Source organism: Phocoena sinus, chromosome 3, assembly GCF_008692025.1.
Source record: "Phocoena sinus isolate mPhoSin1 chromosome 3, mPhoSin1.pri, whole genome shotgun sequence".
NCBI lineage: Eukaryota > Metazoa > Chordata > Mammalia > Artiodactyla > Phocoenidae > Phocoena > Phocoena sinus.
In genome coordinates this window covers 16,364,131-16,388,760 of record NC_045765.1, presented here as the reverse complement: position 1 = coordinate 16,388,760, position 24,630 = coordinate 16,364,131, and the positions used below count along the sequence as shown (strand labels likewise).

At 39.2% G+C, this 24,630-nt stretch overlaps 1 protein-coding gene across 4 annotated transcripts in view; it reads left to right on the top strand.

Moving 5' to 3' along the window:
• Positions 1–24,630, top strand: part of SNAP47 (synaptosome associated protein 47) — a 64,622-nt gene that overhangs the window by 9,464 nt on the left and 30,528 nt on the right. For 3 of the 4 annotated variants that reach the window (XM_032626144.1, XM_032626142.1, XM_032626143.1), the window contains exon 2: positions 1,429–1,973. In XM_032626144.1, coding sequence (XP_032482035.1) covers positions 1,474–1,973 — 500 coding nt within the window. In that variant the 5' untranslated portion in view covers positions 1,429–1,473. The remainder of the gene's footprint in view (positions 1–1,428; positions 1,974–24,630) is intronic. The other variant, XM_032626145.1, reaches the window with a different exon arrangement.

The window sequence follows — 24,630 nt, the reverse complement described above, 5'->3', positions numbered from 1 at the left end:
AGGTGTAGGTACTGCCTTTTTCTTTTGCTGTCCAGGCTTGTGCTGCTTGATGTGGCATCTAGTACAGTAATTATATGGAAGAGTCTGAGTCTTTAGAATATAACTCAGTGAGGAAGTTTATAGAATTCCAGTGGACTCTAAGCTCCATGAGCCAAGGACTATGTCATTGTTGTTTCTTTTGTACTTGCAGCCCAGCATGGCATGGTGGGGGCTTAAAACTTGTTAACCAAATGCAGAGAATCCCTGTACCCATTCTGTGAAAGTCCACACGTTTCAACATTTTTAGGGATAATATTATGTCTTCTCCTGTTTTTATAAGTGAAATCATGTCATAATTAAACTCGTGTGTGTGCGCACGCGTGTGTGTGTGCGTGCGTGCATGCAAGAGAGAGAGAACGAGGATTTGAGGAAGGAGGGAAGGAAGGAAAGAAAGAAGGAAAGAAGGAGGAGAAAGGAAAGAAGAAACGCCATATTACAGGTGGACCTCTAATTGGAAGAGCATTGGACTAGGCATTACCCTGCCTAGTTCTAGCCATGTTAATATCATGAACTTGTGGTTTGACCTTGTACAAAGTCCTCATCTTTTCTTGGCCTTATATTCTTTATCTGTACAGTGAGATGGTTGGACTAAGTGTTCTACAATGGTTGTTTCAAATCTGTGATTCATGACTTTAAAATGCATCCATAGGGAATTCCATGGCAGTCCAGTGGTTAGGACTCCACACTCTCACTGCCGAGGGCCTGGGTTCAGTCCCTGGTCAGGGAACTAAGATCACACAAGCCGTGCAGCGTGTCAAAAAAAAAAAAAAAAGCATTGATAAGTGCAAATGGTGAATAGTACACCTTTGTTATGTATAACTGTATATAAAATATATACATATAATTATATAATTATGTAGAACCCTATAAAGTTAGTTGGGATTACAAGAATGGAAAAGGTTGTCTGTAAGATTATTTTCTATATGAAACTAAGTAAATTTATAAAAATTTCAAAAGGAGAATGTTAGTTTGGAAACTTTGTAGAGTATGTAGTTGATAGGGGTCATCACAGCTGATGGTGTTCCTATGAAGAATCCTTGGGTGGTCTTTTCCAGTGATTTTCTTCTTTTGGTCACATCAGCTGTGGACCCTGGTCCCAATGTGGGTGCTCTAGTGAGTGAAGAGCCCCTGGGGACCTTGATGCTTTGGGTCAAGCACAAGTCTGGCCCCAGCCCTTACCTCTCTGCTGAGTAGGGCAAGGTCTTCATCCTGCCTATCACAGGTGGTGTGAGAGTCCTTGCTAGGTGAGAACTTGGCCATGTGCTGGAGTCTCCAGTGTGCTTGGAATCCAGACCATATCCTTGCTGTCAGTGTCCTAGTATCTCTAGTCCAAGTGTGATGTCCTATTTTAGGCTCATCTATCCACTAATTTGTCCCCCTCTCCTTCAGAGGCAGAGTGACCTTGGCCGTAGTACAAACCGACCTAGGAACCAGATGAGCAGAGACGTCTGCGTCCACACCTGGCCATGCTCCTATTATTTAGAACTTGAGAAGCAATGGGTCCCTGGCAAACTTTCATTAACTTCTCTCTCACTAAAATTTATGACTGATAAAACTAGAGAAATTCTTGTCAACTTTCCTCTTTCTAGTATAATTGAGATCAAGAAAGAAGCTTCTTATTTTATCTTCAGTTCTATTACCATCCTGGAAAAGGACCACAACAAGCACTGGTTCAGTTCCTTGCAGCCTAGCCGAAATGTCGTTTTCAGCATCATCGAGCATTTCTGGAGAGAGATGCTGTTGTCCCAGTCAGGAGCTGCTGTTGAGGAATCATCCTCCCCCATGACCAAGGGGAAGGAGTTGACTGGTCTGATGGCCTGTACCCAGAAGCGTCTGGAAGACACAGCCAGAGTCCTTTACCATCAGGGCGAGCAGCTTGACAGTATCTCGAGAGGCCTGGACAAGATGGAATCTGACCTGGATGTGGCTGACAGGTAAACAAACACTGTAATCATAACCTGACCTTTGGATGGCTGAGGTATGGTATCTTTTCCATCATCCCGTATTTATTACACATTCAGCCTTCTGAAAACACAAGCTGTGCCCCTGTTGTGGACAGTTACACTGGGCTGACTGCTGTGGGCGTGCAAGTAATGAGGGCCAGCGTTCGCTAAGTGTGCGGTATGTGCCAAGGACAGTTTTAAGTGTTGAAGGGGGATTGCCTCACTGAATCAGCAGACAAGTCAAGAAGAGTGTGTTCTTCTTCATTTTACCCATGGGGAAACTGAGGCTGAGAGGCCGGGTAATTTGTTCAAGATCACACACACTAAGTTCGTTAGCGTAGTTTATCTTAATTTATTTTCCATAGCTGTAGAGCAGCAAGGTTTGAGCCAAAGCATTTTGGCTTCAGAAGCTGCCATCTTAGCCACTGCACTAGCCACTCTCAAACCTTCAGTCTTGGGGGCCACTCCACCCACCTTAAAAACTGAGGACCCAAAGAACTTTTGTTGATGTGGGTTATATATACTGATATGTACCATTAAACTAAGAAATTAAATAATTATTTATTTAAAAAGTACAATGATAAATCCATGACCTAGTAACATAAATAACATTTTTTTAATGAAAAATAACTTTTATAAAGCAAAACGTGTAGTGAGAAGAGTGGCACTGTTTGAGATTTTTGTACCTCTCTTTAAAGTAAAGCTTAGCAGAAAACAGCTGGATTCTCATGCCTGCTTCTGCAGTCAGTGTGCTGTGATTATCACAGGTCACATGGTCTCTGGAAACTCCACTCTACACTCATGAGAGAATGAGAGTAAAAAGCCAAATAGCCAAATAGTGTTGTGGTATTGTATGAGGTGACTTTGACCTCCCAGACTCCTTTGGAGGGTCTCAAAGACCACACTTTGAGAAGCGCTGCACTGACTATAAGACATATAAGGTAAGTCAGGGATCTTAGAGTCTAGTAGGAATAACCTCTCCCCCATGTCTGGAATGGTTGCTTGAGAGCTCAGGATGAGGTGGCAGCCTCTCAGTGATGGGCCCTGAGTGTGGGCCCCCTGTCTCAGACCAGGGCTGCATGGCTGCTGTTTGTGAGACCCCTTGCCTCTGAGTGACCCCACTCTGCAGTTACCATCTGTTGCTATTTCTAAGCACTATGTGGTAAAGGGCATCGTGCTAGAGCTACAGGGAACAGGGCCCTGCATCTTATTCTTAGAGGGGGTGCTTATGGTGGTTGAGATGTAAGATCACCAGACCTTTGTGAGTTTTCCTCATGGGAACATGGCTAGACATTTTTCCACCCTCCCTTGCAATTTGGGGTTTATATGACTGAGTTGTGGCAGAAGTGATGTAGGTCACTTGCAGGCCTAGTCTCTAAAAGCCCTGCTACCCAGTCTCTAGTACTGTCTTCCCCTTTACCTGCTGGAATCCTCCAGGACTCGAAGGCCCTAGGACAGAAGCATTAGTTAGACAGAGTTTAGGGCCTCAAATGTCTTCCCAGAGCAGAACGCTGACCCCAGCCCTCAATTGGACTACAGTGTGAGCAAGAAATAATCCTCTATTGGGGCTAGGCCCTTAAGATTTCAGGAGTTGTTTGTTATAGCAGTCAGCCCTCACAGAATAACACAACATTCCTGTAGGAAATTGAGACATCTATTAAATATCTTCAATACATAACAGGACATAGAGACCAGAGATTTAGAAGAATGTTCATTTGCACTGGAAATCTAAGAAATGCACACTAAAATAATGGAAATCTAGGTTTTAATGATCAAATTAGTAACAATTAAAAGTAAGAATACACAATACCAACTGAGGATAGTGAATAATCATTTTCATGGACTGCTTATTAGGAATGACAATTGGTATAATCCTTTTGGAGAACAATTGGGTGATTTGTAAATCTTCTTTTGACAAACAACAAAGTGAAAGGATGAACCTGAGGCTGGGAGAAAGTATTTGTGATACCTACCCATATCCCAACACAGGGTTAACACCCAGCTAGTTAAAGACAAAATGAGAAAAAGGCAATTCAGCAGAAAAGTTAGTAAAGGCCGTTGACTGGAGTTTAGGCTAAGAAGCTACTATAACAGAGATCCAAAAATATTGTGGTTGAAATAAGCTAGACCTCCATATAATGATCCAGAGGAAGGTAGTTATTCCAGGCAGATAGAAAGCTCTGCTTTAGGCCTTCACCTCTGGCTGCATGTTGGCTAGAAGGTCTCCTGTCTTATCACATGGAACCATCACTACATCAAAAGTTGCTGGTATCACTCATTCGCAGCCAGTGGGAAAGGGGAACAAAGAGGGAGGCCAGGGAACACAGCCTTGTCTTTAAGAAGGTGACCCCAAAGTTGCATATATTACTTCTGCTCATATCCTACTGGTAGGACTTAATCTCATAGTTACACCTAGGAACAAAGAAGTGGGGTAGTTGTGAGAGATTACTCAGGTATTCCATTATGGAAGGAAGAACAGGAAAATGGATACTAGGGATCATTAGTTGTCTCTGCCACAGTGTCTCACAAATGAGAAATCCCAAAAGACCAATGAAAAGGGAGTTTAGCATCCCTAGTGATTAGGGAAAGGTAAATTAAACCAACACATGTATTAGTTGGGTAACACCAGCTGTTGGTTAAGATGTGGGGTGATAAGAACTCTAATGTTTTTGTCGGTAATATGAAATGGTTCAGCCACTTAGGAGAGCAATTGTCAATACCTAGTGAAGCCAGAGGTGCACAGAACCCATGACTGTGACCTTGCTCTTTCAGATGTGTATCTTAGGGAAACTGGCACTTGTGCACAGCATGTGTGGACATGACTTTCATTAAAGGATTGTGGATGGTAGCGAGCGATTGCAGTCAGTTGCTTCTCAAGGGGGATTGGGTATATAAGCTATGTTTTAGTCACAAAATAGACTAATTCTTTCACGGTAACTGTTATATGTTAGATCTATACATATCAGCTTGAATAAATCCCAAAGCAGTATGAAAAAAACAAAGCAGGTTGCAAAGAGATGTGTACAGCAGGGTACCATTTATAAGGCTTTTTTTTTTTTTTTTGTGGTACGCGGGCCTCTCACTGTTGTGGCCTCTCCCGCTGCGGAGCACAGGCTCCGGACGCGCAGGCTCAGCAGCCATGGCTCACGGGCCCAGCCGCTCCGCGGCATGTGGGATCTTCCCGGACCGGGGCACGAACCCGTTTCCCCTACATCGGCAGGCGGACCCTCAACCACTGCGCCACCAGGGAAGCCCTATAAAGTTTTTTTTTTTTTTAATATGCCAAATAATACTATAGGAAAAACATTGAGTTAAAATATGAAAACCTGAACAGGAAGGGTGCATGCAGGGCACCACACTGTGTAGCTCTGTGGTGAGTTATCCAGAGAGCAGCTGACTGATGTTCCTGGAGTGGTCTTGTGGTTCATCATGCTCTTTGGCGTGGGTCCTTTCAAGTCGATTGTGGTAGGCCCAAAGTGAGCTCTCTAATTTGTCCATCAGAGCTGGGGAAATTTCCTGTATTATTTCTTTGATAATTTTTCCCCCTCAGTTTTTAAAATGTGTTCCTTTTGGAACTACTCCTTTTTTTGTTATCTGACTTCCTGAACTGATCTTCTAATATTGTTCTCATTTTTCTTTCTCCTCATCCTTTTGTTCTGGTTTTATTTCTTGAATTTTATCTTCCTACCTTCTATTTCTGTTATCATGTTTTTAATTTCCAAGGCTTATTTTTTGTTTTCCAATGTTCCTTTTGAACAGCAGCCTATTATTGTTTCATGGATGCCCTATTCTCTTATCTCTTGGGTTGTTATGGATAGCCTTGTCTTGGTATGTTATGTCTTGTATGGGAAGGCCTGCGTGGACTGTGAAATTTTTGGTTCTGCTGAAAAGGGGTGTGGTCACAGTGTTTGAGAGCAGTGCTCTGTGGTCTGAGAATATCTGGTCTCTCTTCCCATGACAGTCCTAGATTTATGCAGTTATAGTGTTTTCAGTAGTCTTCACAAAATGTGGTCTCTTCTCTCTCTCTCTCTCTCTCTCTGTTTCTCTGTCCCTCTGTCCCTCCTTCCCTCTCTGTCTCCCTTTCTGTCTCCCTGGCCCCCTCCCTCTTTCTCTTTCTGTACTGAGAGTGAAGGGTGAGTTTTATGAATTCTAAGGTTTTTGGAATCTCTAATCTGATTAGATTTAAAGCGACTAATAACTCTTATTTCAAGTGGTGTAGAAGGCACTGATGATGTGGCAATGGTGATATGTAAAATAATTGTTATGGGATACTCGTAATCAAATATTTTAAAAAGGCTCTGAGTGACCATGTATTTGATACCTAATAACATTTTTGTCAAACTAATGAGTAATGAGATTGGCTGGCTGCTCTAACTCTACTGGACAAAGTGTGGAAAGGAAAGGGTGAGTTCAGAGTGCCCCATAATGACCTGAACATTTCTATATCTGCCTTGAAGGAAAACCTTAGGTCCCGTAGCTGCAGCACTGAGATTTTTGAAATTCAGATCCGGAGTGTCATCCTGTGAGTGACTAAATTACAATGTAAATTGAAATCTCAACTTTGCATGGTGTCTGCTGTTAAACTGAGGGTATTGATAGGGGAGAAATGGGATCCTGAAAATTGGAATGTAGACATATGGGAAGATCCTAATGAAACTGAGAAAATAGAACCCCTAAATTCTGATGAATCTTCTTTGCCAGTAGAAGCAGCGCTTCCTCCCCTGTCTGAGGCGATTAACCACATTTTGCCTGAGGAAGCTGTAATGGCCTCCCCCAAGATAATTGCTTTGCAAGACGGTGCAGATTTCTTTCAAGACCTCCCCCCACCCCCCCCTTTGCTTCCAGGTATATTAGAGTTAGAGTTAAGTCTCAGCACAGCCCAGAAGATGAGGCATAAAGTGTGGCCCATGAAGAGGTGCACTGCACTCTGAAAGAACTGCATGAGTTTTCCAGTTTATACAGACAGAAATCCTGTGGGAATGGATATCTCGGGTGTGGGATGATGGTGAGAGGAATATGAAGTTGGATGGGGCTGACTTTACTGAAATGGACTCACTAAGCAGAGATCCTGGATTTGGTACCATGGCTCGAGGAGTTAGAAAGGCTCTAACAGTTTGGTTGGTTGGCTGAGATGTGGACTAAAAGGTGGCTTACTCTAAATGGAGTCTGAAATGTCAGAACTGCCTTGGTATACTCCAGAGGAAGGATCCAAGACTGAGGAAGATTGGAATGGTAGAATAGGTTTATTATGTGAGATCTCCTCACCCATCCTGGCAGGGTCCAAGAAGACACACTTTTTACCATGACTGTGAGAAATAAATTTTTAAGGGGAGCCCCAGCATCCTTGAGCTGTGTGGTTGCTCTTCTCTGTAGGCCAGAAATTACAGTGGGAAGTGGCTGGGATCTGAGCTGGGAAGCCGCTGAGCTGGGATCCTTAAATGCAGCAGGGGTAATTGGATCCTGAGGTGGCAAGGCTAAGTGGTAGCACTTAATCACCAAAGACAACTGGGTTGGTTACCATAATGGACAGCAGAGTCAAAGCAGCAATCAGAATAGTCTGACTCCCAGAGACCTATGGCATTAGCTAGTTGGTCATGTGCCCCTAGAAGAGAAACAGTTGGGCAGTCTGCTCAATTCTTACTTGATCTGTTAAGCAGAAGAGTTCTAGGTCATGTGAACAAGCATCTAACCTGAATTAAAAAAAAAAAGTCACGGCTCCTTAATTGATTTCTAGATTTGACCCGGTTTACACACCCAGAACCCCTTGAATGACGGGGAAGGTGGGTCCCCTTGTGGAAGGACCCCAGTATGCTACCAAATTTTGTACTGTTAATCTTTCTCCCAGCCTTTCCCAGAGAGACATATGGCATTTTACCAGGGTGACTGTGCATTGGGGAAAAGGAAATCAGATTTTTCAGGGACTACTGGACACTGGCTCCAAACTGACACTGATTCTAGGAGACCCAAAAGATCACTGTGGCTCACCTAGGGGCTTATGGAGGTCGTGATCAGTAGAGTTTTAGCTCAGGTTCATCTCACAGTGAGATGGCCCCTGAACCCATCCTATGGTAATTTTTCCTAGTTCTGGAGTATATAATTGGAATAGACATACTCAGTAACTGGCAGAATCCCCACACTGGTTCCCTGACCTCTGGAATGAGAGAGATTCTGGTGGGAAAGACCAAGTAAAAGTCACTAGAACTGCTTCTACCTAGAAAAATAGTATACCAAAAGCAATTTTGCATTCCTGGAGGGATTACAGAGATTAGTACCACCTTCAAGGACTTGAAGGATGCATGGATAGTGAGTCCTACCCCATCTCCATTCAGGTCACCTATTTGTGCAGAAAAAAGATGGATCTTTCAGGACAGTGGATTATCTTAAACTTAACCAGGTGGTGACTATAATTGCAGTTGCTATTCCAGATGTAACTACTGCTTGAGCAAATTAACACATCCTCTGGTACCTGGTATGCAGCACCTGCTCTGGTAAATGCTTTTTTTCCATCCCTGTTAGTAAAGACCACCAGAAGCAGTTTCTATCAGCTGACAAGGCCAGCAATACACCTTCACTGTCCTACTTCAAGGGTATACCAACTTTTCAGCCCTATATCATAATATAGTTCACAAAGATCTTGATGCCTTTCTCTTCCACAAGATAGCATGCTATTAATGCTGATTGGACTGAGTAAGAAGTAGCAAATACTCTAGACTCATAAGACATGTGCATGTCAGAGGATGGGAAATCTGACAAATTCAAGGGCCTTCTACTTCAGTGAAATTTTTGGAAGTCCAATGGTGTATGGCTTATTGGAGTATCTCTTCTATGGTGAAGGTTAAGTTGTTGCATCTGGCGCTTCCTACAACCAGAAAGGAGGCACAATGCTTCTTAGTGTTTTGGAAGCAACATATTCCTCATTTGGGTGTGTTACTCTGGCACATTTACCAAGTGACTCGAAAACTGCCAGTTTTGAGTAGGGCCTAGAGCAAGAGAAGGCTCTGAAACAGGTCCAGATTGCCACAGAGCTGCTCTGTCACTTGGGCCATATGATCCAGTGGTATATGATGGGTCAGTGGCAGATAGGGGTGCTCTTTGGAGCCTTTTGCAGACCTCTATAGGGAATCACAGTGCTCACCCTTAGGACTTTGGAGCAAAGCCCTGCTATCCTCTGCAGATAACTACTTTCTTTTTGAGAAACAGTTCTTGGCCTGCTACTAGGCCTTAGTAGAGACTGAACACTTTGGACTTTTTCATCTTCCAGAACTGTAAGAAATAAATATTTGTTGCTTAAGCTACCCAGTCTGTGGCAGCCCAAGTTAACTGATAATACTCTGGAAATCTAATTCTCGTATGCCTCAGGGGTTGCTGGGTTTTGCTTGCTGAGGGTTGGAACTGACTTTTTGTGACTTTTCCAAATTATTTTTTCAAAGTGTGTATTCCTTGTTAAGTGTGGTCACTGAATTTCCGAAGAAGGAAAAAGTAAATAGGTCTTGTTTCTCTCAATTCCCTCCTGGCTGGGAAGCCACTTCAGCTCATGGTGGTAGAAAACTCTGTGCCAACCTCTCAGCAATCAGAAGCCCCAATCAGACTCACAGTCCCAGTTTTTGGAGGAAGGGTCTTTATTGCCCACCCTGGCTTCAACAGGCCATACTAAGAATACTTGCGGCCGTCCCACAGCTGCCAGTTATGGATTTGTGGGATGGGGGTTGGTAGTTGCTACTGCTTGAAAGCAGAAGTTGATTGAAATTTATTGGTCTCTCCATCAAACTCACTGCTGGATGCTGCAGATGTTCTCCTTGACCTAGAGTTCCAAAATAGTTGCTTCAGACAGTTCTGCCAGTTCCTTCATTTTGCTGGAGGGACAGATTCCTGCAGCTTCCTATTCCACCATCTTCCCTGCTGCCACTAACTATATGGCTTTTATGAATAGATGCTGCCCTTCATGTACCATTTCATTCTGGGGCAGATTTCATGGAGGTTTGCTGTTTTTCTGTATTTAGCAGTTTTCAAGGTAATGACTTTGTTCTTTATCCTCAAAAGATGTTCAGTTATTATTTTTAAAATCCTTTTGAATCCCTGGATTTAAAAATATTTGAGTTTCAATCCGTTGCAATTAGTATCTTATTGAACTTTAAGCTTCCATCTTTGAGCATGTTGTGACATTTTTGATCCAATAATTTAGCAAGGAGTAATGTCTAGGATTGTAAACCTTAAATTATATAATATCATGGGTTCCTGGACAGTTCCTGTGACCATTTTTTACACTTTAAATATAACTATGTTGGGTGAATGGTCAGACAAATACCAGATAAAGTCCACATTACAGAGCAGTAGCAAGGGATGGCGCAGAACGTCAGAGTTACTGGAGCAAGTCTTGTCAGTGAGGTTGGCATCCAGAGGCTTTATTTGCAGCTGCCTCTTGGGAGGGAGTTAAGAGCCCTGGTTCCCTAATGCTCATTCAACAGCCATGCCATTCTTTAATCAGATCTTCACCACTTCCTCACATTCTGTGGTAACATAAGGACTACATAGTGAATTTTTAGAAAACAAAGTTTATTTACATATATTAAAATTCTGGATTAGACACTTCCTACTTTTTGGTATTATGTATGTCAACCGAGAAAAGAGGCACAGCTAAAATAAACAAAAGAATTTATTTGGTGTCTTAGAACCATTACCTCAGTTGTTTGTCAAGAATTGTGATTGGAAGATATAATTACAATTTACGTTTCATTGGGTTTCTAAGCACTTTGCATAGGATACTAGGAAATCTATTGTTGGAGTGTCCAGATTTTATCTTGGAAATGTGGCCATAGCAGTCATGTGGTCAGCCATCTGCCTTTGCCCAGTACAAGAGTAAAATTTGGTTCATGCTATATCAGCATAAAGTGGAGGTCAAATCCAAAATGCAGTCTGTTCTGTTCAGTTAAGCACACAGGTTCACACATGTCTCTTTAAATGAAACGAGGACGTGTTAGTAATGCAGACTTGATCGCAGTTTGCTGGAATCTACTTGGTGAAATAATTGGTCTGATTCTGTTTTCACTGGGGTCTGTGAGTAAGTAGTATTGTCTCAGTCTTTATATGTTGGAAAATGCCTTTATTTTACTGACACTCTGAATGATAATTTGGCTCTTCACAGTTGAGCCAAATTTAGCTCAACGTTTTGAAGATGTTTTTCCATTGTCCTCTTTGCGTATGTTATTGCTAAAGAGAATTTACTGTTTCTTTGTGGCTAATGTTTTTTTCCCCCTATTTTAGATGTTTTTTTACTCCATTGTGTCTGTGTAGATATTTTAGAACAGGTTTCTAATTTATATACCACAAAATTCACTCATTTTATATGAATAATGATTTTTAATAAATGTACAGAGTTGGACAAACATCACTATAGTTCAATTTTAGGACATTTCCATCACCCCCAAAGGTTGCCTCAAGCCCATTTGCTGTCACTCTCTGTTCTCACCCTAGCCCAGGTCACCACTAATCTATCTATTCTCTTTTCTCTATTGTATAGGGTATTATCTTATGGGACTCTGGACATTATATTCTGTTTTAGCAGATCTTTCTTTGACACATTGCCCCGGGGAGCAAGGAGCTGATTCTTCTTACTGCCATGTGGGGATGAGAGTCCAGATTCTTCTCTTGGCCCTAGTTTATGCCTTGGGATGGAAAAGGACACCTGTTGCTACTGACTGGGGGTGGAATTTCAGGTTTCCCCATAGGCCTCTGCTAATACCACCCTGATTGGGAGAATGAGGGCTGTCTTGTTACCCCCTCCTGGCCTATGTTGACCTGTAAGGTTTCCCTCATTACTGCTGGCTCCTCACATGGCCTTCTCTGACACTACCCCAGTTAGGAAGAAGTACCCCTCAGTGCAGGTAGGAGAGGGTCCATGTCTAGGCTCCTCATGTGGTGTTTGCTGATGAGGGTGGGAGTGGGCTGCACTTCTTTCTGGGGAGTTTGGCTGGAGTAGAGCTGTTATTGACTAAAAGTTCTCTGTCTTGTCAGCTTCCCCTTTTCTACAGGGTAGGGAGAGTAGGCTTTTATTTATTTATTTATTTATTGTCTGTTTATCCAGGTTTCTGGCTTCTTCAGGACTCAGTTCAGAATATAGTAAATAAAAAGAGAACTCGCTTCCTCAGAGTTTCTGAAGTCCTGAGACCTACCAGCCTGACTTTTTCTCTCCACTCTCCATAATCTTATGTGTGTTTCATATATAATATCCAGGGTTTTAAGCTGTATTTAGTGGGGAGAACAGGGAGAAGCGTATCTACTCTATCTAGTCCTAGAATTGGAAGGCCTTCAATTGATCTTGTCTTGTATCCAGCCAACTTTCTGAATTCGTTTATTAGTCCTAGTGGCTTCTGTGTGGATCTGTAGGATTTTCCACCTGCAGAATCATGTCTTCTGTGAATAAAGATTGTTTTACTTTTTTGCTTCTAATCTTGATGCCTTTTATTTCTATTTCTTACCTAATTGTACTATCTAGAATTTGTAATACAGTGTTGGCTGGAAGTGGTGAGTGCAGACATCCTTTACTTGTTCCCAGTATTAGGGGAGAAGACATTCAGTCTTTCACTGTTAAGTTTGATGTTGCCTGTAGGTTTCTGATATCAGATTGAGGAAGTTCACTTCTATATCTGGTTCATTTAGTGTTTTTATTAAGAATGAATATTGGGTTTTATCAGAAGCATTTTCACCATCTATTGAGATGGTCATGTGGTTTTTGTCCTTGATTCTGTTAATACAGTGTAGTATCTTAATTGATTTTCAGATACTAAACATTTCAGATATTTTTGTTCTTGTGATAAGTCCCACTTGGTCATGGTACATAGTCCTTTTGGGTTTGGTTTGGTAACTTTGTTGGGGATTTTGTGTCTGTAGTCATGAGGTTTATTGGTCTGTAGTTCTCTTTCTTGTGATGTGTTTATCTAAATTTGGTTTGGGTAATACTGTCCCTCATCTGTAGTTTCTGGAGAAATTTGTGAAGGATTGGTATTATTTCTTCTTTAAATCTTAATAGAATTTACCACTGATGCCAACTGGGCCTGAGTTTTTTATGTGTGTGGAATATAATTACCAATTCATTTCTTTACTTGAATAGGTATATTCAAATTTTCCTTTTCTTCTTGAGTCAGTTTAGTAGTTTGTGGTGTTCTAGGAATTTTAAAATGTTATCTAAATTGTCTAATGTTGTAGCGTAAAGTTGCTTGTGACTTCCTTTATAATCCTTTTCATTTATGTAAGGTCTGTATTAATGTTCTGCTTTCATTCCCAATTTTAGTAATTTTTTAAAAAGATTATTTATTTATTTTGGCTGTGCTGGGTCTTAGTTGTGGCATGCAGGATCTTCATTGTGGCGTGTGGGGTCTTTTAGTTGCGGCATGAGGGCTTCTTAGTTGCCACATGTGAACTCTTAGTTGTGGCATGCATGTGGGATCTAGTCCCCCAACCAGGGGTCGAACCTGGGGCCTCTGCATTGGGAGCGTGGAGTCTTACCTACAGGACCACCAGGGAAGTCCTGATTTTAGTAATTTTTGTGTTCTTTCTTCTTGGTTGGTCCAATTGAACAGTTTGTCAATTTTGTTGATATTTTCTAATAATTAATTTTTGTTTTCAATGACTTTTCTTTTATATTTCTCTTTTCTATGTCATTGATTTCCTCCCCTCTTTAATTTGCTCTTCTATTTTCTTGTTTCTTAATGTGAAAGCTTATGTTTTTGATTTGAGATCTTCTGTAATACAGGTTTTATGGTTATAAATTTCCCTCTAATTACTGCTTTAGCTGCATCCCATAAACTTTGGTATGCAGTATTTTTATTTTTATGTAGCTCAGACCATTTTCTAATTGTCCTCAGGATTCTTTCTTTAACCTATTGGTTATTTGGAAGTGGGTTAATTTCCAAATATTTGTGGTCTTCTGAAATTCCGTTCTGTTGATTTCTATTTCATTCCATCATGGTCAGTGAACAAAGATACTTTGCATTATCTAAATCTTTTTGAATTTATTGAGACCTGTTTTATGACTTAGCAAGGAGCTGGCAAATGACAGCAGACTAAATTCATCTCACCTCCTATTTTTACAAATGAAGTTTTATTGGGACACAGCCATGCCCATTCATTTGTGGTTGTTTTCCTGGTCTAATGGAAGAGTTGAATATTTGTAACAGAGACAGTTGGTCCTCAAAGCCTAAAATATTTATTGTTTGGCCCTTTGTATAAAAAGTTTTCTGACCCATGGTCTAGCATAGCATCTATGTGGGAGAATGTTCCATTTATACTTGAGAAGAGTGTACATCCCAGTGTTGTCGGATGCAGCGTTATTTAGATACCAGTTAGATGGAATTGGTTGATAATGTTCAAGTGTTCTGTATCTTTGATGGTTTTTTCAGTCCATTTTGAGAGTAGGGCATTGAAGTCTCCAACTATTATTGTTGAATTGTCTATTTCTCCTTCAATTTTGTCAATGTTTTCGTAATGTATTTTGTGATTCTATTGTTAGGTGTGTATATATTCATAATTATTGTTTCTTCATAATGAACTGACCCTTTTATCATTATAAAATGACTCTCTTCACCTGTGTTAATTTTTAAAAAATTTTTATTTTGTCTAATAACAATAGAATAACTCTATACCTCCCTTAGGATCACTGTTTGTGTGGTGTATCTTTTCTCTTTTTACTTGCAGTCTATAGCTTTGAATTTAAAATGAGTCACTTATGAACAACATATAGTCTGATCTTTTTTTTTAATCCAGAGTGACAACTTCTGCCTTTTGATTACAGTGTTATTCATTTACATTTATTCTAATTATTGGTATGGTTGGATTTACTTCTGTGACTTTGCTATGTGTTTTCTATATGTCTGTAGCTTTTTTCTTTCTATTTCTCCTTTACCACCTCTGTGTGTGCATTAGCTTTTTTTCTAGTGTACTATTTAAATTATTTCATTAGTATTTTAAAAATTATTTTCTTAATTGTTATGTTAGATATTACAATGTACATCTTATGATCTATTTCAGATTAATGCCAATTTAATGTACTCCATTATAGCTTCATTTCCTCCCCTACCTTTGTGCCATTGTCATATATAGTACATCTATATATATTTTAAACGCAATAAAACAGTACTATAATTATTACTTTGTACAGTCTTGTATATTTTAAAGAAATTAAGAGAAGAAAGAAAAATATAGAATATTTTATTCTAATCCAGATACTGCTTTCAGTACACATCATTTCTACCTGTGGACTTGAGTTACAATCTGTTATCACACTCCTAACCCCCTTTTATGCCATTATTTGTCATATATATTATATCTTTATATGTTATAAGCCTCAGTATAATTTAAAATTATTATTTTATGCAATTACCTTTTAAATCAGTTAGGAAAAGTAAACAAAATACTTATATTCTCTAATTACCTGCATGATCTCATTACCAGTGCTTTTTGTTTCTTTGTGTGGATTTGAGTTTCCTTCTGGAGGTGTCATTTCTTTTCAGCCCAAGGAACATCTTTAGTCTTTTTTTCAGGAAACAGGCTTGCTAGCAGTGAAGTTTCTCAGCATTTATGTGTTTGGTAATGTATTTTCCCTGCTAGTTTTGCTGGTGTAGAATTCTCTACTGGCAGTTTTATTTCTCTCAGAACTTGGTTTTTGTCATCCCATTACCTTCTGGTGCTCATTGTTTATGATAGAGGTCAACCGTTAATATTATTATGATTTCCTTATTCATGATAAATCATTTTTCTGTTGCTGCTTTCACAGTTTTCTCTCTGTCTTTGGCTTTCAGTGGTTTAACTAGGATGTATCTTACTATTGTTTTAATTTAAGAAATTCCATTTGATTCTTTTTTATATAATTTCTCTCTCTGATTTGATAGTCTCTGATGAATCATTGTCACGATACTTTTCTTTACTCTTCTTAACATGGTTTTCTTTAACTCTTGAACATTTATAATTACTTCTTTGACATCTTCACCTCTTAAGTCCAGTATATGAGTGCTCTCAGAAATGGATTCTGTTGACTTTTTTTTCTACTCCTGTGTATGAGTCACATTTTTCTGTTTCCTTGCATATCTAATACTTCTTTGTAGAAAACTTGGCATTTTAAATAATACATTGTTGCAACTCTGGATTCTGATCTCCCTTGCCACAGGATGGTGGTGTTTGTGGTTGTTTTTATTTGTTTACTCATTTTAGTAATTTGCCTGAACTAACTCTGTGGAGTGTGTTTCCACTGTCATGTGCAGCTTTTTTATTTTTGTTTTTTTTTATGTTTTAATTTTTAATTATGGCTTGGTTCCTGGTGGTTGTCCCTGCATCAGCATAGCTTAGTGGTCAGCCATTGATTAGTCAGAGGTTATGTTAAGTGCCTTGTGCTGACAAGGCTCTACCCTTTGCCATTGGATCTCTGTGTAGATCCAGTGGGGAATACTTTCAAAATTCAGATACTTTAGAAGTCTGCCCATTTTTTTAAATTTGTTTCTGATCTTAAACAGAAGACATTGACTTTTTCAACATGAGGCATACAGTTACATGTACGTTTTTTATACATACATACATGTATGCTTTTATAGATATCCTTTATCAGATTGAAGAAATTTCCTTCTAGCTTGCTGGGGTTTTAACATGAATGAGTACTGAATTTCATCAGAATCTGTTTTTGCATCTTTTGTGATGATCATACAGTTTTCCTTTTGTTTTTCTACCAATGAAATAAGTTGCGGTGATTAATTTTCAAATGTTAAACCAACTTCAGTTTCCTGGGATTAATATCACTTAATCATGATATTATATTCTTTTTTTATATATTATTAGATTTGACTTAATATTTTCATGGAACTCTATATCTGTGTTACTGAAGGATATTGTTAATGTACGTATTTCCTTGTAATGTCCTCATCAGGTTTACGTATAGGAGTTATACTGGTCTTGTGAACTAAATGGGCAAAACATTCACTCTTGTTCTATTCTTTGAAAGAGTTGGTGTAACAGTTATGATGATTTCCTCTCTATATATTTGGCAGAATTCATCAGTGAAGCCACTTGGACCACAGTTTTCTCTATGGCAAGATTTTAAATTACAGATTCAATTTCCTTGTGAGGCTATTCTTATTATTAAACTATTTCTTGCCTCAGTTTTGAAATTTTGGGTTTTTCCAATGTTTTGTGTATTTCATGTAAATTGTCCCATTTATAGGTATAGAGTTGAGTATAAAATTCCCCATAAACCTTTCAAAGGCTAAATGATCTGTGGTGATGCCCCTTTTTTTATTCCTGATATTGGTAATTTGCATTTTCTTTATTTTTTCTTTATTATTTCTTGCTAGGTGTTTAATTTTAAAAATTACTTCAAAGAAGCAACTTCTGGCTTTGTTAATATTTTGTATTTCTTCTGTTTTCCATTTCATTGAGTTTTTTAAAAATAAATTTATTTATTTATTTATTTTTGGCTGCACTGGGTCTTTGTTGCTGCACACGGGCTTTCTCTAGTTGCAGCGAACAGGAGCTACTCTTCATTGCGGTGTGTGGGCTTCTCATTGTGGTGGCTTATCTTGTTGCGGAGCATGGGCCCTAGGTGCGTGGGCTTCAGTAGTTGTGGCACATGGGCTCAATAGTTGTGGCTCATGGGCTCCAGAGCGCAGGCTCAGTAGTTGTGGCGCACGCAGGCATAGTTGCTCCGCGGCATGTGGGATCTTCCCAGACCAGGGTTCAAACCCGTATCCCCTGCCTTGGCAGGCAGATTCTTAACCACTGTGCCACCAGGGAAGCCCCCATTTCATTGATTCCTACTTTTCCTTTCTTCTACTTACTCTGGGTATAATCTGTAACTTTTTGAGGTAGAGACTTAGATCACTGATTTTAAACCTTCCTAAGAAGTTTTCAAATATATGCATTGAGAGATATGAATTTCCCTCTTATGACTGCTCTATTTGCATCCCCCTGTTTTTTTGTGTATCATGTTTTTAGTTTCGTTCACTTCAAATATTTTCTAATTTCCTTTATTTTAGAATTGTGTTTAGTTTCCAAATATTTGAGGATTTTCTAGTTAGCTTTTTGTTATTGATTTGTAGTTTCATTTCTTTGAGGACAAAGGATGTGCTCTATATAATTTCAATACTTGAAATTTATTGAGACTTGTTATACTCTTTTTTTCTTACAGTGTTATTGAGATATAACTGCCCTACCATATTGTGTAAGTTTGATGTCCAGTATAATGATTTGACTTACATACATTATGAAATGATTACCACAGTAAGTTTAATGAACATCCATTGTCTCTGATAGATACAAAATAGAACAGAAATTTTTTTTTTCCTTGGGATAAGAACTTACAGGATTTACTCTCTTATCAACTTTCATGTATAACATACATCAGTGTTAATTAAATTAATCATGTTGTATACATTACATCCCTAGTACTTAATCTTATTATTGGAAGTTTGTACCTTTTGACTACCTTCATCCAATTTCCCCTTCCCCCAGTCTCCACCTCCAGTAACCACAAAACTGATCTCCTTTTTTATTAGTTTGTTTCTTTGTTTTTTTCTTTTTAAAGATTTTTATTTATTTTAATTGAAGTATAATTGATTTACGATGTTTCAGGTGTACAGCAAAGTGATTCAGTTATACATATATATGTGTATGTATATTCTTTTTCAGATTCTTTTCCATTACAGGTTATTACAAGATACTGAATGTAGTTCCCTGTGCTATACAGTAGGTCCTTGTTGGTTATCTGTTTTATATATGGTAGTGTGTATCTTTTAATCCCAAATTCTTAATCTGTCCGCCCCACCTTCCCCTTAGGTAACCATAAATTTGTTCTCTTTTGTCTGTGATGCTGTTTCTGTTTTGTAAATAAGTTCATCTGTATCAGTTTTTGAAGTGTAGTTTACCTACAGCACTATATTAGTTCCAGGTGCACAACATAAGTGTTTTGAAATTTCTGTACATTACAAAAGAATCACCATGATAAGTCTAGTTACTGTCTGTCACCATTCAAAGATATTATATTATTATTGACTATATTCCCCATGCTGAATTTCATCCCTTTGACTCATTTATTTTGTGCCTGGAACTTTGTACCTCTTAATCTTCCTCACCTGTTTTACTCATCCTCCTCTCCCTTCTGGCAACCACCTGCTTGTTCTCTGTATCTTTGACTCTGTTTCTGGTTTGTTATGTTTGTTCATTTGTTTTGTTTTAGATTCCACATATAAGTGAAATCATACAGTATTTGTCTTTCTCTGACTTATTTCACATTGCATAGTACCCTTCAAGTCCATCCATGTTGTTGCAAATGGCAAGATTTCAATCTTTTTTTACGGTTTCCATTCTATATATATACTACATATTTATGCATTCATCTGTCAATGGGCACTTAGGTTGCTTCTGTAATTTGGCTGTTGTGATTAATGCTTCATTGAAAATAGAGGTACATATATCTTTTTGAATTAGTGTTTTTGTTTTCCTCAGAAAAATACCCAGGAGTGGAATTGCTGGAACGCATGGTAGTTCTAGTTTTAATTTTTTGAGGAATTTCCATAATGTTTTCCATAGTTTTCTGTAGCTGTACCAATTTACATTCCCGCCAACAGTGTTCCAGAGTTCCCCTTTATCCATTTCTTTGCCAACATTTCTTATTTGTTGTCTTTTTGATAACAGCCAACTGACAGATGTGAAGTGATATCTCATTGTAATTTTGATTTGCATTTCCCTGATAATTAGTGATATTGAGCATCTTTTCTTGTGTATGTTGGCCATCTGTATGTCTTCTTTGGAAAAAATGCCTGTTCAGGTCCTCTGCCCATTTTTTTGATTGGGTTGTTTAGTTTTTTTTGATGTTGAGTTGTATGAGGTCTTTGTATATTTTAGTAGTAACCCCGTGCATGTATATTGTTTGCAAGTGTCTTATTTTTCTTATGTTTCCCTTGCCTGTGGAGACATATCCAAAAAATATTGCTAAGACTGATGTCAAAGGGTGTACTGCCTATGTTTTCTTATAGGAGTTTTATGGTTTCAGATCTTAAATTTAACTCTTTAATCCATTTTGCGTCTATTTTTGTGTATGGTGTGAGAAAGTAGTCCAGTTTGACTCTTTTGCATGTAGCTGTCCAGTTTTCCCAACACTATTTATTGAAGAGGCTGTCTTTACCAGGTTGTATATTCTTGCCTTCTTTATTGTAGATTAATGGACCATATAAGTGTGACTTCATTTCTGGGCTATCTGTTCTGTTCCATTGATCTTTGTGTCTGTTTTTGTGCCAGTACCTTACTTTTTTGATTACTGTAGCTTTGTAGTATAGTTTGAAATCAGAGCATGATACCTCCTACTTTGTTCTTCTTTCTCAGGATTGCTTTGGCTATTTCTGTGCCTTTTGTGTTTCCATACAAATTTTAGGATTTTTTTTTCTAGTTTTATGAAAAATGCCATTGGTATTTTGATAAGAATTGCTTTGAATCTGTAGATTGCCTTGGATAGTATGGTCATTTTAATAATATTAATTCTTCCAATCCATAAGCATGGTATCTTTCCATTTGTTTTTGTCACCTTTGATTTCTTTCATCAGTGTCTTATAGTTTTCCAAATATAGGTCTTTAACTGCCTTAGTTAGATTTATTCCTAGGTATTTCATTCTTTTTGATGTAATTGTTAATGGGATTCTTTTTTAATTTCTCTGATAGTTTGTTATTAGTGTATAGAAATGCAACATTTCTATACACTAATAACAAACTATCAGAGAAATTAAAAAAGAATCCCATTAACAATTAATGCAATGTATCCTGAAATTTTACTGAATTCATTGATGAGTTCTAGTAGTTTTTTGGTGGCATCTTTTGGATTTTCTACGTATAGTATCGTGACATTTACAAACAGTGACAGTTTTAATTTTTCCTTTCCAATCTGGATTCCTCTTATTTCTCTTTCTTGTCTAATTGCTATGAGTTGGACTTCCAATACTATGTTGCATAAAAGTGGTAAGAGTGGGCATTTTTGTCTTATTCCTGATCTTAAAGAAAATGCTTTCAGCTTTTCACTGTTGAGTATGATGTTGGCTGTAGGTTTGTCATATGTGGTGTTTATTATGTTGAGGTATGTTCCCTCTAGACCCAATGTTGAACATTTTTATCATAAATCGATGATGAATTTTATCAGAAGCTTTTTCTGCATCTTTTGAGATCATATAATTCTTATTCTTCAGTTTGTTAATGTGGTGTATCACATTGATTGCTATGCAGATATTGAGCCATTCTTGCATCCCTGGGATAGATCCCACCTGATCATGGTGTGTGGTCCTTTTAATGTATTGTTGAATTTGCTTTGCAGATATTTTTGGAGGATTTTTGCTTCTATGTTCATCAGTGATGTTTGCCTGTAATTTTCTTTTTTTGTAGTGTCTGTCTGGTTTGGTATCAAGGTGATGCTGGCCTTGTAGAATGAGTTGGGAAGCATTCTTTCCTGTTTAATTTTTTGGAATACTTTGAGAAGGATAGGCATTAGTTCCTTTTTAAATGTTCTGTGGAATTCACCTGTGAAGCCCACTAGTCCTGGAATTTTGTTTGTTGGGAGTTTTTAAATTAATAATTATAATTAGTCTGTTCGTATTTCTTCCTGACTCAATCTTGAAAGATTATACATTTCTAGGAATTTATCCATTTCTTCTAGATTGTCCATCTTATTGGCATGTAATTGTTTGTAGTAATCTCTTACAGTCCTCTGTATTTCTGAGGTTTCATTTGTAACTTCCTTTTCATTTCTGATTTTGTGTATTTGGGTCCTCTCTCTTTTTTTCCTTGATGAGTCTGGCTAAAGATTTATCTTTTCAAAGAACCAGCTCTAAGTTTCATTGATCTTTTCTATTGTTTTTTTAGTCTCTATTTCATTAATTTCCACTCTGATCTTTATGACTTCTTTCCTTCTAACTTTGGGTTTTGTTTGTTTTTCATTTTCTACTTCCTTCAGGTGTAAGGTTAGGTTGTTTATTTGAGATTTTTCTTGTTTCCTGAGGTAGACATATATCACTATAAATTTCCTTCTTAGCACTGCTTTTGCTGTGTCTTACAGATTTGGGATTGTATGTTTCCATTTTCTTTTGTCTCCAAGTATTTTTTTATTTCCTCTTTGATTTCTTCTATGACCCCATTGGGTTTTACTAGCATATTGTTTAGCCTCCATGTGTTTGTGTTTTTTGCAGTTTTTTTCTTATAGTTGATTTCTTGTCTCATAGTACTGTGATATGAGACTAGAGTTATCTTAAACTATCCTCATTTTTAAAAATTTCTCTTTCTTTTTTCTGTTCAACTTGGGTGATTTCAACTACTCTGTCTTCAGATCACCTGTCTGTTCCTCTGTATCATCTAATCTATTGATTCCTTCTAGTGTATTTTTTAGTTTCAGTTACTATTTGGTTCTTCTTTATATTTTCTGTCTCTTCTTAAACTTCTCACTGTGGCCATTCATTCTTTCCCTGAGTTTGTTGAGCTTCTTTACGATCATTACCTTGAACTGTTTACTGGGTACGTTGCTTATCTCCACTTCACTTAGTTCTTCTCCTGGGATTTTATCTTTTCCTTCGTTTGGAACATGCTCCTTTGTCACCTCCTTTTGTTTACCTAATTTTCTGTGTTTATTTCTATGAATTAGGTAGGTTGGTTATGTTTTTGATGTTGGAGAAGTAGGCTTGTGTAGGAGACATCCTATGGTGCCCAGCAGCACCAGAGTTATATGATCTAGGGATGCCCCTGTGGGCACGTTGGTAGGCAGGGCTGTCCCTGTCCCAGTTGGCTACCAGGCCTTGCCTCATGCAGAGGCTGTTGGCCACTGGTGGGCAAGGCTAGGTCCCAGAGCGGCCAACTGAGTGGCCCTGGGGTTTCCTGAGGCTTATCTCAGCCTGCTGGTGGGTGGTGCCTGGTCCCAGTGCAGTTGACTTTGGGGCCTGGGGGGCCTTGGACTGCTGTCTGCAGGTGCTGACAAGTCCCGGTACTAGTACTGGCTTGCTAGTATGTGGAGCAAGGGCCTTGAAACTCCTGGGGCTGGTGCCAGCCTGCTTGTGGGCAGAGCTGTATCCCAGTATGGTCGGCTATAGGGCCTGAGGTCCTGGGGCTGGCTCCAGTCCATTGGTGGGTGGTGCCAGGTCCTTGTGTGGCTGACTACAGGGCCGTGGGTCCAGGACTGGTCTCAGCCTGCTGGTAGTCAGGGTCATTTCCTCATGTAACTGGCTTGTCAGTGTGGGAGGTCCCAGGACTGTGGCCAACCTGCTGGTGGGTGGGACCGTGTCCTGGTGCAGATAGTCTAGACACCAAAATGGCCCTTGCCAGCACCAGTGTCCTCGTGGTAGAACCTAAATGGCCCCCATAAATGGCTGCCACCAGCATCTATGTCCCCAGGGGAGTTCTGGTGGCCTCCTCCCTCTCTGGCAGCCTTCTCCAAGTTCAACAAGTGGGACTGACCTAGGCTTCTTTCAGATTACTCCCTCTGTGCTGGGTCTAAGAGCATGTGAGATTTTGTTTGTGGTTTTTTTTTTTTGCAGTACGCGGACCCCTCACTGTTGCGGCCTCTCCCGTTGTGGAGCACAGGCTCCGGACACGCAGGCTCAGTGGCCGTGGCTCACGGGCCCAGCTGCTCCGCGGCATGTGGGATCTTCCCGGACTGGGGCACAAACCCGCGTCCCCTGCATCGGCAGGTGGACACTCAACCACTGTGCCACCAGGGAAGCCTGCTTATGTTGTTTAAGAGCAGAGTTTCTGTTTCCTACAGCCCTCTAGCTCTGTCTTATGTAAGTCCCACTGGCCTTCAAAGTCAGATGTTATGGAGGCTTATCTTCTGTGTAATACTGGGCTGGGGAGCTCAATGTGAGGCTTGGACCCATCACTCCTTGGAGAGAACCTCTGCAATTGTGATTGTCCTCCCTTTTGTATGTCACCTACCTGGGGATGTGGGTCTTAACTATACTGTGTCTCTGCCCCTTCTACCCATCTCACTGTAGTTCCTTCTTGATAACTTTAGTTGTGGAAAACTTTTTCTTCTAGTCTTCAGGTCCTTCTCATCGTTAGTTCCTCTGTAAGTAGTTGTAAGTTTGGTGTACCTGTGGGAGGAGGTGAGCTCCAGGTGTTTCTTCTCTGCCATGTTGACCACTCTGTTATATATAATCTTTTTGTTGTTATTGTTTATATTCTGAACAATAACAGTTCAGGGACTTAACACTCTGGGACTTAACAGAGTGCATTCAGCATTTGGATGATGTTTCTGTAAATATCAGTCATGTTTGAGATGGTTGAATAGTGTTGTTCAAAATGTCTATATTCTTATTAATTACTTTTGTCTTCTTGCTGTATCAGTTGTGGAGAGCAGTTTGTTAAAATCTACAACTACAGGTATGATTGTCTATTTCTTCTTTTAGTTTTGCCAGTTTTTGCTTAATGAATTTTGAAGTTCTGTTATTAGATGCACGCATATTTACTATCATTAAGTCTCTCTTTTGGATTGATCCTCTTATTATTATGCATTGCCCCTCTTTTTCCCCAGTAACACTCCTTGTCTTAAAGTTTACTTTTGGCATGATATCTTCTTACTTTACTTTTCCAATCCCTTTACTTTCAGTGTATCTGTATCTTTATATTTCACATTGCTTCTTGTTGACAA